The following is an 18,806-nucleotide window of genomic DNA, read 5'->3' on the forward strand; positions in this document are numbered from 1 at the left end:
TTAATATAGAAAAATAAATTACATAAATAAGATGGTCTCCTGTCCCTAAAGGGCTCACAGTCAGAAACATAAGGTTGACACCAGCAACAGCCACTGGAGGGATGCTGTACTGGGGTTGGATAGGGCCAGTTGCTCTCCTCCTGCTAAATAAAGATAATCACCACTTTTAAAAGATGCCTCTTTGCTCAGTTAGCAGGGGTAACTAGGGCATAGAACTGCCTAGCCTGGATACCACCTATAGACACCAGACTGCTTGCCATCATGCATTATGGATTGCTAGGTGTTCTTAAACCACATGATTGTACACCTGACTGCAGAAACAGGGGGCTAGGCCTGTGCTCAGCCAAAAAAGTTAGTTTCAAACAAGCCATGACAAGACATGACCGTGACACTTGGGGAGGGGCCATAGTTGGCCCCTCCCAAGTGCCATGTCATTGATGCCATGTTGGGAATCTTACATGTCTATCGGACCCCTCCCCCTCTGCTGCCCTTTCCTTTTCCTCCTTATCTTTTACTGGGTGGGGGCGCGGGAGAGGGGTACATGCTGTTTTATCTTTACTCTGGAGGGAACTTTCTGTGGCTTAAGTTTAAAATATACCTCTTTCCCTTTCATTAAACTAGGTTCTTAAGTGGTGTGGTGTGCTTCTGGAAAACTGAGTTTTTTCTGAGCTTAAAAAACAATAATTGCTCGGACATCTCTGTTGAGCCAGGATGCACTGCCCTATAAGGGATAGCATCTCTACTAGTGTGAACAGAAGTTGTTCCACTCAACTGAGGTCACTAGCTGATCCCCCTTCCCTTTTCAACCCACTGTGACCCTCAAAAATATGTCCAAGGATTGGGAGAACCTTCAGGGACATATTTGGGGGTGGGTGCAGGGGGCTGCAGAAAGGAGGGGGAATCTATAAAAATTGCCCCTCCCCTTTATTCAAGTGGCGTGTCTTCTGCTTGCTCTAGTCTGGATGCTGCTCAGGTGGGTTATCAAGAACCTGTTAGGATGTAACACCTGGCTGGCATGCTTCATTTGGTATGGTGAAAGATAGGTATCTGTGTATATAATGGAGATCTCTTGTTCTCAGTAATCCACATTGATCTTCCACATGAAAATGCTAATAGTGTGATGTGGAAGAACTGGCCAAAATGTTTCCTGACATTATATTTTACTTTTGATGTGTTTTTAAAACTTTCCAGAGCAACGGTGCTCCAAAAGTTTTCAGTATTCTGGACTGAAGTTCAAAGCCAGAGTCTTGTGTCTTCCAGCCCACCATCAGTTTCAGTAAGTATTACTATGATTGTGATATCTTGTTTTATAACTGTCAAATAATGCTTTGCATTTAGTTTTTTTAAACTCTTAAATAACTTTGTTTTTAGGGTGGGCTTTTCTGATAATAATGTTCTTTAGAAACATCTTTTGCTGAACAGTCTTGCTATATGGAAAATAGATCCTTAAGCTTCTAATTTAATGTGCTGAATGAAAATTTAGAATACTAGCCGACCCCGCACAGAGCATCTGTGCGGCGCTTTAGGGCCGGCTGTTTCCCCCTCCCTCTTTCTCCCGGCCCGGTCTCTCTTCTCTTCCCCTTCCCTCTGGCCCGCTCCCTTCCCATTCCCCCCCCCACACACAGAGCCACGGCCAGTGGCCAAGAAGGGCCCCGCTGCCGCCGTTTTTTCTCCCTCCCATCTGCCTGCTGCCGCGGCGGCTTTTCTCTCACCCCCTCTGCCTGCCCGCTGCCCTCTGCCACCTTTCTCTCCCCCCACCCGCTGCCCGCCACCACTTTTCTCTCCTCCCTGCCCGCCGCCACCTTTCTCTCCCCTGCCCGCTGCCCGCCGCCACCTTTCTCTCCCCTGCCCGCTGCCCGCCGCCACCTTTCTCTCCCCTGCCCGCTGCCCGCCGCCACCTTTCTCTCCCCTGCCCGCTGCCCGCCGCCGCCTTTCTCTCCCCTGCCCGCTGCCCGCCGCCGCCTTTCTCTCCCCTGCCCGCTGCCCGCCGCCGCCTTTCTCTCCCCGCCCGCTGCCCACCACCACCTTTCTCTCCCCTGCCCGCTGCCCGCCGCTGCCTTTCTCTCCCCTGCCCGCTGCTCACTGCCGCCTTTCTCTCCCTCTGCCCGCTGCCCACTGCTGCCTTTTTCTCCCCCGCCTGCTGCCTGCCGCCGCCTTTCTCTCCCCCTACCTGCTGCCCACTGCCACTTTTCTCTCCCCACTTCTCCACCTACCGGCCGGCCACCACCAGCACTTTCTTCCCCCTCTCCTCCTCCGTCCTCCTCACTTCGGAACTCTCACAGTGTGTCGCGAGAGTTCCGCTGCCAAATCCTGGGCACGCATGTCCCAAGAGAATTAATTAAATATATAGATGTGGTAACTCCATCCTAGCACCATCACCATATCGCATTATGCTGGTGAAGGGTTTACTAGAATTTTATTTCCAATAATATATTTAATATTTTTATTATGTCTTACCAAACTGTTTACAATGTTTGTATAATGCTGCCAAATATAAACCGCAGTCCACGTTATCTCTTTGGCATTTCCAGTTCCTTGTTCTTGTATCTCTGATTATTTTCCCCCTCCAATATAAACTCTACTTTAATCCACATACATTAATATTCAGCTCTTTCTAGCAATTGTCAGCTGATTACTGTCAATGTAATGTTCGTTTTCTGGGAGCTGCATTGCACCAAAGCTATGTTGCCAGCTTAATCCTGACTTATGAATTCATACAGAGAAGCGTTGATTTTCCCTCTGGAATTGTGAGCATTCTGCATATCTTTGATGCAAGCACAAGCAGATTTCCTACTGTACAACCACTAAACAATGTGAGAAGATGCAGGAATATATGAAGCACTCCTTCTAGCGGCAGCTATACAGTCCTAATAGTCAGCCCACTGTTTTCCCCCTCAACCATTTTCCTGTAACAAATTTTTCTCTGTCCTTTTCATAGACTTTACCCAGTTTCTTACAGAGTACCAGTCCCTCTATAACAGTAAGTATTTGATCTCTGAATCTTGTTTTCCTTTAAAAGTAATTATTTGTTTCCCCCCTCATCCAGATGCACTTTCTTCACATCAGGGACAAATAAATTCAGTGTGATTTGTCAGAGATAAAAACAACAGTGTTACATAGGCTGTAGTCCAGATGGCTTGCACCAATGGTTTCAAACTCAAATTAGTCTGAGGGCCACATTCATTGCCCAGAAGAACCTCAGGGTCTACACTGATATTTTTGGGGGTTTTTTGGTGTGTGTTTTATTTAAAATGTCAATTCCACATCCATTTCATACCTCTCAATTTTCCTAAGTCCTGTTTCTTGTGCCCCCTACCCAATGTTTCACTCCCTTGAATATAGACCAGGCAAAGAAACCCTCACAGGGGTGGGCAGAAGGCTAGCTCTTCATCTGGGCTTCCCCCCGTACCCCCAGCAAGAGAAAAATCAAAGCTGCAAATAAATGAAACAATGAGCTTTGCTCTGTGGACATGAACATACCAAAATTCAGGCTATGTTACGCTACACTCACCACAGTATTTATTACTCAGTACTATACTACAAACGTAAAAGAAATAGGTGAGAGACTTAAACTATGGCTTACATTAGCAGCCATTCAGTCTCTCATTGATTTTCTGACCCTAAAAATGACTGAATTGTGCAAGGTGTGGTAAAGGCACCAACAGCAATATTGGAGTTCTGTCAAAGGGACTCATTAGGCCCCTGACCTTATGTTCAACAGGCCTGGTTTGCACTCTTAAGCACTATTGGCACCAGATTGCTGAAGGCCCTGGGACAAATCCCTGCATTAGGGCTCCCATAGGTACTCCACATGGGAGTACCTAACATCACCCTAAGCTGGTAGGCTGTGAGTGTTCCCTCTGAGACATGTGCATGTGTATGCTGTCAAATTTTGTTTAATATCCACTCAGTTAATTTTAGGTCCCGCTCAGGTTCAATCAGGAAGGCCCACTCTGAATGTACATGCGCATATACACTGCCTTGATGCTGTTACAGAACAAAACTCATTCTGCACACAGATGAAAAAAATTAGAGGGAACACTTCCAACCTCCCCATCAGTGAATGGGGAGATTTACAGCAGTGGCTCCTTCTCTTGATGTTGGGAGAGGATGAGGAGCTGCTGATGCATCCTGCCCCCATTTACTGATGGAGGATGGGAAGAAGAGGAGCTGCAGCTATTTCCAGTTCTTCTGAAAGCAGCAGCAGCTGCTGCTGCTCTCACTCGCTCCACTGACCAATGAGCAAAAAGCCCCTCTGATAATGCAGGGGCGGGGGCCTTTGAAAGAAAGTCCATTTGCCAGTGGGTAGGATAAGAGGAGAAGCTGTTGTATGAGTCTCCAAGAGATGGCGAGGACACAGAAGGTTTTGGAGAGCAACCCATTGTACAGGAGCAAGTTAAAGATGAGGAGCTGCCATTCAAGTCTCTTGGCCAAGAGACTCTCACAGCAGCTCCTCTTTCTCCCCCCTCCCCACGCTTGACCAATGGGAACATCCCTTGTGGCCTCATGATGACACGGGGGATGGGGCTTCTGAGTGCCAAGTGTTGCAGCAGAGCAGATCCATCACAATTGTCGCTGATGCAGGGGTTAAAGGTTTCTTAAGTTCTTAAGTTCTCGACTTCTTAAGTTTATGGCAAACATAAACAGGAGAACAAAGTCTAATTTTAGGGGTGGAATTAATTTGATTTTTTAAAATGTAAAGATTACTTAATGGCTGCCATTTGGGGCATTACTTTTCATTGCAGATTTCCACAGAAGAAGGGTGCGGTATACATAAATTCTGTTTCAGTAACCCTGCAGGCTGCACCCCACATGACCCGAACTGTTACTTCATGTCATCACAAACACTGGGGAGTGATGCATTCAGTTTTGAAATGAGTGGACTTTCAGATGGATATGTAGCCATTGGCTTTTCTGATGATACTATTATGGTAAGATACTTTAAAAAGTTGATTTTTAAAAAATGTGGGGGGCAGGTGTGTGTCCTGATAGCTATCTCTCTTTCTTTCTCTCTCTCACACACTCTCTCTTTCCCCCTCCACCTCTCTCTCTAAAATAAAATACACACACACTTATATATCCTACATGCAGCAGAAAAGCCCACATTCGATCTCTTTTCCAAAGAAGTCATGAAGGTAAACATGACACTTGGACTATAATTGATGTGTAAGTAATTGAGATTAAACAAAAATTAAATGGATTTTTAAAATGCAATTTTGCATTACATTGAGTCAGCACTACTTGAATCCAAATCCCCACCCCCCACCCCCGAAATATTTCAAGGTTTAAAAATCCCAGAAATTAAAATAAGACCTTTCTGAAAGAAAAAAAGGAAAGTTACTTGTATTGAATATAATAATACACCAGAACAGGGGGGGGGGGGATCTTTGTTGCTCACTGCCTGAATCAGTTGCTCCCATGTAGTTGTCTCTTTTCCCCTTTTTGCTTTTAACAAGGCTTTTTATTCCTTTTTATATAAAAGTAGCATTTGCACAAAGAAATTAGATCTCCCTTCCAGATATAATCTAAAACATTTCAGCAAGGATTTCTTAGCCATTAGGCATTCCCTATCAAACCATGATTTTGAGCTTTTTGGTCAGGAAGGAGATTTCTTAACCTGTCCAACTATTTCTGGCTCTTGGAATTTGTCAGTAAATTATTTAAAATAATCCAAGGAAGCACTACAGGAGCCCTCTGCTATCAGTAAGGAATGCTGTCTCATAAAGGGGTCTGGATACAATAAATTAGCCATATAATAAATTAGTCTCTAACTGTACACGCCATCTTACTTGTGGGGGCCTAGACTCTAACTCAGTATCAATATAAGTACTAGCCTCAGGAACTTGCAGGCCTCCATCCAAATTAAAGGCAACAGAACAGGAAAATGATCACTCTCCAAACAGGGCTGAATCCTATCGGAGTAAATATGAATTTTAAAACCTCGAGATACTATTACAAAATTTTAGTGTGGGTGAACAATGGCTCCTCCAAAAGGTATACTCTCCTGGGTGATCACTTTTAACAGCCTCATTGAATAAATATAAGTCCAGCCGGTTAACACTCTGATCTAAACACTGCATAATTACAAAACTGATAAGTACCATACTCAAAATCAGTTGGGAAAAGGGCAAATTTAGCATATAACTCATGATCATTCTTCCCCAATCTAGCATTTAAATCACATACACACACCCAAATAGAATGTGCTTGTGGATAGGAGGCTCATAAATTGACAGCATAATTTCCCAAAGTCATCCATTGTTCCTTAATCTGGTTCTGTTGGCATAAAGGGGAAATATATACGATAACAAGGACCAATGAAAATTTTGAGAATCTTAAAAGTGTTGCCATAGCCATATGCTCCAATGATTCTAATATTAATGGTTACACGTAATTTAGTAGAGATCAACAAACTTAGGCCCTGCCTTGGTAATTCTTTTCCCAGAAACCATTAAAGGATAGGTCATCTGTAGCCCGTGTTTCCTGCAGTAACTCACTGAGGCTATTCTCACGATTGCAGGAAAGCAGGCTAAGGGAGCCCAGCCCACTTTCCTGTGGTCATGGGCTGCTGGGAGCCACTCGGCTGTCGGTGGTTAGCCGACTTAAGCCCCCCCCTGCCCCCAAATAAGGCTAGTAGAACGAGCACTCTGCTAACCCCATTTTGGTGATCATGAGTTGCCACGGTGCAGCTCCACACCACAGCAACTTGTGAGGAGACCCCCGCTGGGAGGCTAAAACAAGCCTCCCAGTCTCAGGGGTCTCCCCTGGATGTCCCACACACTTATGCAGGGAATCTTGGAACTTCTGGGGGCCAGGCAGGCCCCGATCCCTGCAGGCCCTACCGGCTCTGTGACAGAGCCGGTAATTGTGTGGGTGGCAAATCGGGCCACCCAGCGCTCCATGGGTGCGTGTATGGAGACCCTTAATATCAAATTCAGATATGTATTCAATAAAAGAAAAATCGTTGCACTTTGAATTTCAACCAGCCACATTACAGCTCAAGAGGGGAATGTTACACTGGTTATATACAGTAAATGTAAAGGCTTACAACAGGAATCTGGATGACTTTTCTCTCCACTATTTTCTAATGTAGAAGACTCCTAGTGAGTGGCACTAGGAAGAATTACATCCTCCTCCTGAGCCTCCTTTTCCCATTGGAATGAAGAAGGCTGACCCAGCTCAGATAAAATCAGTGGCTGAGACACCCAAACAGAGAGATTCACTTGTGGGGAGCAGGGTATTCACTCCAACTGAAACTCATGTTCCAACTCTTGTTACCACTTCCCAGTTTTCTTAGTGGAAGGCTGCTCAGACAGTTCTATCTGGATAATAGCCACAAGTTTCTGGGTGTACTCAGTGTTGATATCCATTTCTTTCTTGGAGCTCTTAATATTAGACAAAGTTGTAATACCAGCTTGTTCTCTTGTACTGCTGCGATGGCATGCTTTAGCCGGAGTAAACAAGCAGCTAGTGGATCTAACACTTTTTGCATTGATGACAATGCCGTTTGAAGCTCTTCTAAAACATCTTTTACTTCCAGCTGTTCTTTGCTGAGTTTAGAAGTAGTAGAATCCAAATTAGAGATAAGAGCTCCAGTATACTTTGCTAATGAACTGCTCTCCAGACAAGAAGAGGGTTGGCACAGATAAGTTACTGAAAATTTCAGTTATGCCTGTGTTGTGAACACAGCTACTGAGAGGATTTATGGGCTCAAGGGCAAATGTGAGGCTCTGACTTCCCCCTCTCGGGCACCAAACATGCATCTTTGTCACAGCTTCCCATCTTCTTCCAAAATACATCTCCTGAACTTCTCAGTGCAGCAGTTCCATTTGGAACAATGTCTAGAGTTCAGTGTGTATTGGAATTTCTGGTTTACTCCCCTCACTACCAGTGAGTTCATCTGAGTGGACTGGCAGTAGGTGAATAAATCAGAAATTCTAATACACACTGAACTCTAGACATTGTTCCAAATGGACATTGTTCCAATTGGCCACCAACTAGCACAATCCCAAGCCAGTCCATGGCTAGGGACAAACAGGATAGCCTTCCTTTGGATACTTTACTGCCCACCAGTGGCCTTGTTGGGTGGGCAGAACCATTTGGAAGCAGGTGGTCCTTCAGGTATCCCAACCACAAATTGTTAAAACCTTAAAGGTAATAATCAGCACCTTGAGCTGAATCTGGATCTGGAAACCAATCAGTAGCCAGTGCAGCTCTTTCAAAAGAGGCATAAGAAGCTCCCAGCGAGTGGCTCCAGACAGAACCTTAGCCCACCACATTTTGCACTTGCTGAAGGTTTTGAATATTCTTCAAGGGCAGCCCCACATAGTGTGTGTTGCAGTAACCCAGCTGTGCCTAACAGAAGCTGTGCAAAGGCACCTCTGGCTGCCACCTCCACCTGAGTATCCCAAGGCAGAACCAGGTCCAGCAGTACCTCCGGACTAGGGCCGTCCTTAATGTCAGAAGACACTCTGGGACAGAGCTGAGTGTCATCTGCATGTTGATGATATTCCAGTCCAAATATTTGAATAACCTCTCCAAGTGGATTCATGTAGATGTGAAAAGGCATGGAAAACAAAACTGAACCCTGTGGCGTGCCATAGGCCAAGGGACAGAGCAGAAGTTACCCAGCACAATCAGAATTATTCCAGAATAGTGCCCTCAATGACCATACCCAATAGGAGATCCAGAAGGATACCATGGTCGATGGTATCAAAACCACTGAGAAGTCTAGCAGAACCAACAAGGATTCCCCACCAGGGCAACCAAGACATTTCAGTCCCAAATCCTGGACAGAAAGCAGATTAAAAAGGAGCTCTAGATCAGTGTTCCTACTATCATCTGTTTGCAGAGTGAGTTTTGTTCTGGGCAGCAGTATCAAGGCAGTGTGTGTGTGCACGTGCATTCAGAATGGGGCCTTCCTGATTCAACCTGAGCAGGATCTAAAATTAACTGAGTGGACATTAAAAAACACTTGTGTGTGCACACACATATGCATGCCTTAGAGGGAACGCCAGTCTAGATAATCCATATTATTCAAGGTTCTTTGCAGCTGCACAGCCACCACATGCTCTATCATCTTGCTTAAAAAGGGGAAGTTTGAAAAAAGCATTTAATCTATGTAGTAATAGGAGAATCCTATATATAATTTCCAAGCGTGTGTTTGTGGCTCAGTCATTCACGCTGCAAAACTCTTACTAAGCCTCATCTACCAGGACAGGAATTTAGAAAATTCAGAACTTGCAAGCACTCCATCTCTGCACAAAATGAGCACCTTGGTTGTTTAATTACCTTTAACTGTCTTAAAGTAAGCTCAATGGAGGAATGACTCCTCCAGGCTTTGCCCTAACACTCCATCTTCTTCTCTGAATATTCTGGGGCAAAGTTTCCTATGTTTCATATTGCCAGTTGCTGCTTTTCTTTTTCATCTGTATGCCAGTGACATCTGCTGTCTGTCTTAACAACTAAATCAATAACCCTCTCAACACAATGAAAAATACAGCTATCCACAACAGAAAAAGTTAACAAACAAAGAACAACCCAATGATACCCAGGGTTATGTATTGTTGAGGATGGGACGGGGTCTCCTAGAGAAAGGCTTTCCCCCTTCCATGAAAGGGGAAAAACATCAATGGGAGGAGAATTATTATTCACTGAGGAGCTGGGAAATGGAAAAGTACATGTATGTATCTTCACAGAAAGGGTGGAGATTGGGGATCTTGAGGGTTAGGTTTGTTTCTGTTCTTTGGACAGAAGAGAAGGGCATGGTCGAGGCAGAGAACTGCTTACTAGCTGACTGGGTGCCAAAGCACTGCATGAATGATGCATCTCTAGGTTGTATACGTGCAAGTGTGTCAGAGGAGGGGTGGGTGGGAGAGATATGTGAGCTTGAGAATAGATGGAAGCTTGCCTTGAGCAATGGAAACCTGCGCTAGGGGTGGGGGCGGGGAAGCAAAGGGATACCTAGTAAGACTTTCCCACTCCATGCCCAAGTTCCCCACAGTGGAGAGGTAAAGGGGGTACGGTGTCACAGAATGTAAGGAATGAAGCTGAGCTTAGGAGAAGATTTTAAAATAGGGGAGGGGAATAATCACAGAACAGAAGTAAGAATAGGATGGGTAAGGTGAAGTGCAAGATGGAAGTATTTATACATTGGTTCGAATCCCCGCTGGTGTGTTTCCTACAATATAGGAAACTCCTAAATCGAGCAGCAGCAATATAGGAGGTCTCATACTGCGCAAGAGATGGCAATGGTAAACCACTCCTGTATTCTACCAAGAAAACCACATCGCTCTGTGGTTGTCAGGAGTTGACATGGGCTTGATGGCACAACCTTTCATTTCCTTTCGGAGAGGAGTGCTGGTCTTGTGGTAGCAAGCATGACTTGTCCCCATAGCTAAGCAGGGTCTGCCTTGGTTGCATCTGAATGGGAGACATGATGTGTGAGCACTGCAAGATATTCCCCTCAGGGGATGGAGCCACTCTGGGAAGAGCAGAAGGTTTCAAGTTCCCTCCCTGGTTTCTCCAAGATAGGGCTGAGAGAGATTCCTGCCTGCAACCTTGGAGAAGCTGCTGCCAGTCTGTGAAGACAATATTGAGCTAGATGGACCAATGGTCTGACTCAGTATATGGCAGTTTCCTAGTTTCTGTGTTCCATCTCTGCCATGTTTGGCTTGAAGTAGGGAGGAGGCAAAGATGGAATAGTAGTGGCTCATGCTACCTGGCTCCATCCCTGTACACAAAATGGATACCTCTGTTTAGTTTAAAGGCCCTTACTTCAGAGCTAGCCCATGGAGAAGACTGAAAAGTATTCTTTTCCATTGGTACTTTGGCTAGTAAACAAATATAAGCTGTTTACTTCATCTGAACAATACCTCCTGAAGAGTGGAAAACGGTTCTTCCTTTATCCATGTATCTAATTATTTTTCTAGGGAAATGATGACATCTATATTTGTGATAGGAATGCTGCCATCGATCACGTAGAAGTTCAACATGCCTTCTCAACTGGAGCGACTACTCCCACAACTATGCCTTTGGTACTAAAAATGTCTTCTTCTACTCCTTTAAAAAAATAATGGCATTGTACAGAGCATAAAGGTTAGAACAAAAAGAGTGCATTACTGGATATCAAACAAAAAGAGAGGTGAATTACAAAAAATAGCAGCTGTGTATGTGAGGGAGAGGGCTCAGGATCATGATAGGAACGGAGGGTTAACATCAACCCCCTCCTTCCATGCCAGCATTGCAGCTGGGGGTTCAATCTGGCAGTGATTTACTAAATTAACAAGAAGGATTCTGGGCCCAATTGCATGCTTAAACTAACATCTACTTTGACTCTTAGCAAATGCCTTCGCGAACCCCAGAAGGTTCACTGTGGCCAATGTATTTTGAATGCAAAATGCTACTTCACATCGGAGGTAGTTGTACTGAACCTTTCCCTTTTCTTACTGAATCTTTTTTCACAGCAAGAGGCTGTATGACCTCTAATTTCAGAACTCCTGCATGATAGTGTTTTGTTGTTGAGACTGCTTATCAGTAAGAAAAAGAAAATGTCCTTCACTGAATTGTGGTGGGAGATTTTTCAGAAAAGACCTGGCAGAAATCTAGTAGTTCATAAATCTTTCCTGGGAAACCCATGTGGATTTTCAGTTTCAGCACAATGTTTTCCATAGGAATCATCCCAAAATGCACTAACACAAAACACTTTGTTACATGGCAAGTGGCCAATGGCCATTATGAACTGGTGAGAATGAAAAGTTAATAGCCTCAGAATAATTTTAATTATTTTTAGTGATCAGTGTTTGTGCATAGTAATAACTAAGTACTATATCAATGACAAATGACTCTGTTTTTAGGGGAAGGTAGAAATTCTAGCAACATCCTTTAACAATGGAATCATCAAATGTTCTTTCATTTCAAGGAATGCCATATCAACCCATTCAAGAGCTTCTGATAGTTTATATTACATATTTTTGACTTCAGGGCCATCATCAAATGGTGAGTTGTATGTAGAAGCTGGAAGAGGAGGCAACATATGCAGTTTTGTAACTGAAAGCCAAAGAGCAATTGAAGAAGGATGTGCACGAACAGCAGTTTGAAGCACAGTTCAAGCACTCCCCGGGGAAATTCAGAAGGGAATTTTAAGGGAAAGGAGAGCAGGCCCTCTGCCACTTCTTCCAGCTTCTTTCTGGGCAGCGCAGATGCCATGTGTGTGCTGCCAGCACATGGGGCTTTTTGGGATGCGCGCTGCCCCAGAAAGAAGCTGGAAGAAGTGGGTAGACCGGGCCTCCGGCGGAAGTTCTATCAGGAATCCTATCGCACGTGTGCGCGCGCCCAAGGCTCCAGTTGGGCCCAAGACTTTGCTGAGAGAGGAGCTCTGTTCGCGAGCTCCTCTCTTTTTTGGAAAGCAATGTGGTGAGCACTCGGGGGGGGAGGGCGGGGCGGCGGCAGTAGTTTACTTTGGCCCTAATCCGCTTGCGGGGGGGGGCTGGGGCGGCTGGTTTCCAGCGCCCCAATTACACAGTAGAATACGGGCGCTGGAGGGGGCAAAGAGGCGGGAGGGGTAAGCAAGCCCTCCCGCCCTTAAAGGAAGACCCCCCACCTGGACCCGGACCGGCCAGGTCCGAACCGGTCTGGAGAGTTCGGAGGCCTTTAGAATGGCCTCCAGACCGGTTCGGACACACCCCTAGTCAGCAACAACAACACCCCTAGTCAGCACATACCCGGATACCATGTGCATGCTGCCAGCATATGGGGCTTTTTGGAATGCATGCCGCCCCAGCAGGAAGCTGGAAGGAGTGGAGGAGAGCAGATAAGCACCTGCTCTCCTTTTCCTTAAAGTTCCTTTCTGAATTTCCCTGGGAGTGCTCGAACCATGCTTCAAACACAGTTTGTGCACATCCCTAAAATTGAAAAACCTTAATTAACTTCATCAAATACCTTTTATATGGAGTAGCACAGAGACTTTTATTATTGCAATATTAGTATTCTGAATATTTGCAGATAATACCAGTCCACAAAACATGCGAAGAACACCTTAGATTCTGCTCTTGAACATAACATTATTATGGATGATCATCTGAATAATCAGTGCTGTGTTTAAGGAAAGATTAGAGTAATCACATAAAATAAAGTGCTGCTGTACCTTTAATATGTTAGTTGCTACAGCTTTTCCTACCCTTGCATAACAAGATACACCTGCTGAAATCCTCTCTTCTATACAAAGGTGCCAGAACTCTGTCTTTTTCTGCTATAGATATGTTGTACCTGTTCTTCCAGACATTTATGTTGCCTGGGGTATAGCTTCATCTCTTCTAATGGAAGGCACTGAGTCCTTCCAGATGGAGAAATATTGCATTTGAAAATGCAAGTTGTTTTCAATTATCCATGCGACGTCTAGATTATGTACTTGCCCACTGCCCATTTTCTGCTGGCCATTTGCTGGCAGTCTGTGATGAAAGCCTCCTCTTTATCAGACCACCTTAAATTTACTTTTAAGATAGTCTGAAAAATGGTGATTGTCATTACAGATTGTCAGCAAATGGCCAGCAGATGGTGCTATGAAATTGCACAATGAGCAAGTACATCATCTAAACGCCACATGGATAATTGAAATCAACCTGCATATTCAAATGGAAGGACTCACTGTGATTATTTATTCTTTCTGGGTTTTTTGTTTTGTTTTGTTTTCTTTTTGAAGGAAAGATACTGAAGCATCCCAAAAGACCCTTTATTACTGATAAGAAAGTGAACATTTCCAGCTTTGCAGCAGTAAGTGGCACCTGGACAACACCCATGATTGTCAAGGCTCATGGTAAGTAACTGTCTGAGGGTCTAGCTGGATGGGACTACAGAGATGCATGAGTCCATCCCTGATTTCTTGATCCAATTGGAACCATGGTGTGGGTGGAAAAGTGGTTTGATCTTCCCCCTACATGCCATTTCCTTGATGAAAATCACCTCCTGGAGCTGCTGTTTGGTCTGAGAGTAAAAACTTATGTGTTTGACTCTGATCATGTATTCACACAATTGTTCTGTTTCTGTTCTGGCTTTTGTATTACTGTTGTGACAAAGATTCTAATGCAACTTGGTCTTGTGAAGAGATTCTACACGGATTCAAGTACAGCCAAATTAGGTGGGGAGAGCGAAGAGTATTTAATCTGCACTTTCTGCTGTTCCTTTCTTCAAGGACTGTATTTGGTAAACTGTACCAATCTCTTTCTAAGCTAAAGCATTTGAAAACCTGAAGACACTTAAAGTTTAGGTGATTCTCATCTTGAAGCTCTCTAACTTGTAATAGATTCAAGGAAAAATGTTTCAGGGACTATAATCCTATCACTCCACAGGGATTATTTTGCTTATTTCTCTCTCTCTCTCTCTCTTTCTCTCTCTCTCGTCATGAGTACCTAAAAGAATCTGGAGACAAATAATATGTTGAAATATAAAATATGTATGCAATTAATATGAAACCAGGTTAATCTCAACCCCACAAAGCCAGCCCAGATGAAAAGGTCTTATACAGTAAACTACACATTCAGTGCTTTTGAAAGTTGCTTATGCCTTGACGACTCTTTGAAGCAGGTGGGAAGACTTGTAGGATGCGACACTTTGTTTTCTTACTGCCCTGACGATGCACAGCTGGCAACTTCAAGAGGACTTCTGAACTGCCCTTACAAATTGTGTTGGCTGAAAAGAAGAGACCCGAGATATTAAAGATCCTGAGAATGAGGGAAATTCTTTCTCAAGCAGCCACTGAGGCAACCCCCCCCCCAGAAGTGTCTGGATGAAGGGGAGGAAGAACCACAAGGGAACATGCTTCCTTCCTTCCTTTCTCTTGCTCCCTTGCCACAATTGGTATCTGAGAACTTTGGCAAAGGAGCATTCTTGCCAATGACTCTTCTTCAGAAACTCTCTCAGCATACCCGCCAGCTGAGCTCTGCATCCCATCTATAGCTAGGGCTGTAAGGACTCGACAGTCTTATCCCTTGCTGCAGGCAGTGACTTCTGCTTCCTGTAGATTTCAGTTCTTCCATTTTGCAAATGGAAGAAGTTGGTCTCAAGTTCTGTTAGATGTATGCACTGTACCTTAAAATGTATGTAAACATTCATGTCATTTTAACAGAGAAGAGGTATGTGTTCTGAACATTTTAAGGTTCAATGCTACATTGCCAAATGTATATATTTTTTGAGTAGATATACTTACATGTACTACCAAAGACAACTGCAGGGCTCTGTGGTCACCAGGAGTCGACACCACCTTGACGGCACACTTTACTTTTACCCTTGCTATGTTATAAAAAAAGATAGTTATCCCCATGTGTTTTGAAATAACATCCCACAATATGTTAAATTGGGGCAAGTATGTTGCACATACTAGTGCTGAGCTGACAGTTCTCAGAGAACTCTCACTCATAGTTGGGGGAGGGGTGAAGGGGCAAAAAGGGAGCTAAAATCTCTCTGGTTTTAGCCAGAAATCAACCCTCTGGTTGTCTTTTTCAATGCTGCTGCCTGTTTTACAGAGGTGCTGACAGCATGTCTCATGGCAACTACCATTTGTTTTCCCCAGAAGCTCCCTCAGAACAACACTATCCAATGACATAGGTGGTGTTCCAAGGAGGGAGGGGGCGGATTACTCACCAAAATGCCCACCACCCGTTTCATCACTTTCAAATGGAGTGATGAGGGGTCATTTTGGCTCAACCTTAGCAAATACTGTTGTATTTTAATAAGTCTTTTGGTTTTTTTTAAAAAAGAACCTCTTGTCAACTGTGTGGTGTTTTTTTTTTTTTTTTTAAAGGAGCCCTCATGTTGATTGCTTGGATGACTACAGGCAGTGTAGGAATGATATTTGCCAGGTACTTGAAGAAGTCCATCAACCAAACTCTTCTTGGGAAAGATACTTGGTTTCAGGTATGTATGTACATAGATCCCGTTTGTTGTTGGACAGAGAAGATTGTTATATTTGTCTCTGAGAACGAGGCAAAGTAGGTAATAGTCCCCCTGCTAAATGGGCAAAGAGGCACCCTTTTAAAGTGGTGATTCTCTTTACTTAGCAGGATGAAAGCAACTGGCCCTATCCAGCCCCAACACAGCATCCCTCCAGTAGCTGTTCCTGATGTCTATCTTATGTTTCATTTTAGATTGTGAGACCTTTGGGGTTAGGGAGCCATCTTATTTCATTCATTTATTCATTATTTCTCTATGTAAACTGGTTTGCATTTATATATACTTTGCATTTATATATACTGTTTTTCCAAAAAAGCTGAAAAGAGGTATATAAATATTTCTTGTAGTAGTAGTAGTAGTAGTAGTAGTAGTAAGAGATGCTTTGCCAGAGTTTCTTTCACCTTCACTTTCTGGTGAAAGAGTATTCCAGATTTTGAACTGCAGAACAGAACACAAATTGATTGAATTTACCAGTTTCTGTCTATGGAAGTATATACGAACCTTCCTTTTTCTGATCAAAAACACCATACCTATCTTCTCACAAACAGATATTGTCCTAATAATAATAGTGTTGAGATATCAAGTGTTCATACATGTCACATACAACAGCCTTATAAGGTAGGCCAATATTATTATTGTAGTGCAGATGGAGAGTTTGCCTGCAGCCACCTAGTAATTCATGGCTGAAGCTGAAATTGAGCTTGGGACTTCCCAGCTAGCCATCATGGACTCTACGCTGTAAGAATTCACACTTGTATCTCTTCTGTGTCTTTGAAGAATTGTGATAGTCTGTTGTCTGAACAAATAATGCCTCACTCTGTGCTGCTGCTCTTGGTTTGCTTTGTGTCCATTGCAGTGCTACATATGGCAAGCCACTATGCTCCAGGATCCATCCTATGCTGAGTGCAGCTTTTTTATTTTTTATGAAAAGCAGTAAAACTGTCCCTATCCAACCCCTGTACAGCATCTTGTCCAGTGGTTGTTGCCAGTGTCTACCTTATGTTTCTTTTTAGATTGTACCCATCAGCCATTTTTATGTGACTTTTTTCTTCATTGCAGATGTATTTGTTTAATTAAATGAATCCATCTGAAAAGGCCAAACTACACACTACTTTAAATGTGTATTTTGACCTCTGAGTCCTTGTCTCTCAAAGGCAAATAGTAAGCACAGTGGGCTGACATTGGGACCATGGCTATGGGGAGGCAGCTTTAAGCATTTGCCCCATTGTAGTTCTGATCCAGATTGGGACCCTGGCAACTGCTCTGTACCCTCGAAGAAAGGTTCTCCTTGGTGCTAATGGGAGCTTCCCTTCTGAGAAAAATAGTAGCAGAAAAGGGGGCTGATCTGAGTCAGTACTGTAGCAGGGGCAAAGGGTTAAATCCCCCCACCACATCACATCACACGCTCCCACCTCTTAAAAAACAAGCATGCAACCTATGCATTTATCCTCATAGGTAGTTTGGCCCTATCTCCATGCTGCCTTCCCTTTGGGCTTTGCACATTTCTGCCTGCAGATGGGGAAAGTGAACCAATTATTTTAAAGAAGGAATTGTCCTCAACTATGGCATTGCAATCTGAGGAACAAAGAATACGTTAAAAAGTCAAGCAAGTGCTTGAAAGACTTCATTGCATACAAAGGCCTAGAAGATCTGGCTAAAGAAGCAGTCTTTCATTCTGTATTATGATATGATTTAAGCACCTATTTTCTTTTCTTCTAGATTCATTCATTTCTGATGCTACTAACTGTTGTGGCAACCATAATTGCTTTCATATTGGCCTTCGTGGCAAGAAAAGGGTGGAGTAGTGTAAGTTAGACATTTTTATTTCCTCTAACCTCTAAAAGGCCCTGGTCAGCAATGAATTTTAGTGGAGGGAGTGGGCCAAGATGTCACCTCTCCTCAAGGTGGGCAGGCAGCACCCTCTATCCAGAGCCAGATGATATCTCTCAAGTAGCTAGATTTGGCTTTGGGGCCACCACTTGCTGATCTCTATTCTAAGGTCCTTTGGACACTTAATTGCCTAGAAAATATAATGTTGAGCTAATGCCGAGCAAGCCCCCCCATTCTGCACTTTAAATAGATTTATATACTTAAATACTGAGAAACATGTTCACTTTGACAAGAAGGCTTTCTGCTTTGATATTTCAAAACTTACTTTTCTCCCCCCTTACTTGGTTCTGTTTGTTTTCAGAAAATGTGGGCTAATTCACACCTCCCTGCCCCCCTCTATACACACACACACACACACACACACACACACACACACACACACACACACACGCTATTCTAGGTAACTGTCAAAAGCTGAGACCAAGGGGCAGGCAGGTACCTTAGGGCAATCAGGTGGTGGCCAGGCAGGTGGCACAAAACCCAGTAATCTGGCAGCACAGAGGGAGAGCCTGATGGGCTTTTTCATGTATGAGTTGTCCAAGCTGAGGGAGAGCAATAGATCTGTGAGCTTTGTATCTGTCAGTAGGTGGAATGTAGCACTTGTTTCACCTAATTCCACAGACTAGAATTTGGGGCTGCTGGGAGGCTTGAGGTGCCTGCAGTTCTCTCCTCTGGTCAGCAATGCTGATGATGCAGGGAGAACAGAACTTGCACCTTAGCCACAGGGGTCCTCAGCTGAAGCTCTGAAACTTCTGATGGTGGAAAACAGGTGTGAAGTTTAAGTCAGTCTAGCTCTTGTCTTCACATCGGGGAACAAGATGATGAATTTCTACAAGGGAAATAATTAAAATTATTTCAGTACTGAAGAAGTGAAAGTGTCACATCCTCTTCTCTTAGTGAGTAAATACCAAGTTCGTGGTATAAGAAAAAAAGAATCAAGATATGGTCCATAATGATTAAAAATACTTCCT

General features: G+C 43.9%; 1 protein-coding gene across 4 annotated transcripts in view; it reads left to right on the top strand.

Annotated features, from left to right (window-relative positions):
- LOC128322233 (putative ferric-chelate reductase 1) overlaps window positions 1–18,806 on the top strand; it is a 53,221-nt gene that overhangs the window by 23,436 nt on the left and 10,979 nt on the right. For 3 of the 4 annotated variants that reach the window (XM_053243135.1, XM_053243136.1, XM_053243138.1), the window contains 8 exons: window positions 1,192–1,276; window positions 2,939–2,980; window positions 4,746–4,931; window positions 10,932–11,036; window positions 11,856–11,997; window positions 13,700–13,813; window positions 15,797–15,909; window positions 17,665–17,751. In XM_053243135.1, the coding sequence (XP_053099110.1) occupies window positions 1,192–1,276; window positions 2,939–2,980; window positions 4,746–4,931; window positions 10,932–11,036; window positions 11,856–11,997; window positions 13,700–13,813; window positions 15,797–15,909; window positions 17,665–17,751 (874 nt within the window). The remainder of the gene's footprint in view (window positions 1–1,191; window positions 1,277–2,938; window positions 2,981–4,745; window positions 4,932–10,931; window positions 11,037–11,855; window positions 11,998–13,699; window positions 13,814–15,796; window positions 15,910–17,664; window positions 17,752–18,806) is intronic. The other variant, XM_053243137.1, reaches the window with a different exon arrangement.

This window comes from Hemicordylus capensis, chromosome 4 (assembly GCF_027244095.1).
Source record: "Hemicordylus capensis ecotype Gifberg chromosome 4, rHemCap1.1.pri, whole genome shotgun sequence".
NCBI classification, from domain to species: domain Eukaryota; kingdom Metazoa; phylum Chordata; class Lepidosauria; order Squamata; family Cordylidae; genus Hemicordylus; species Hemicordylus capensis.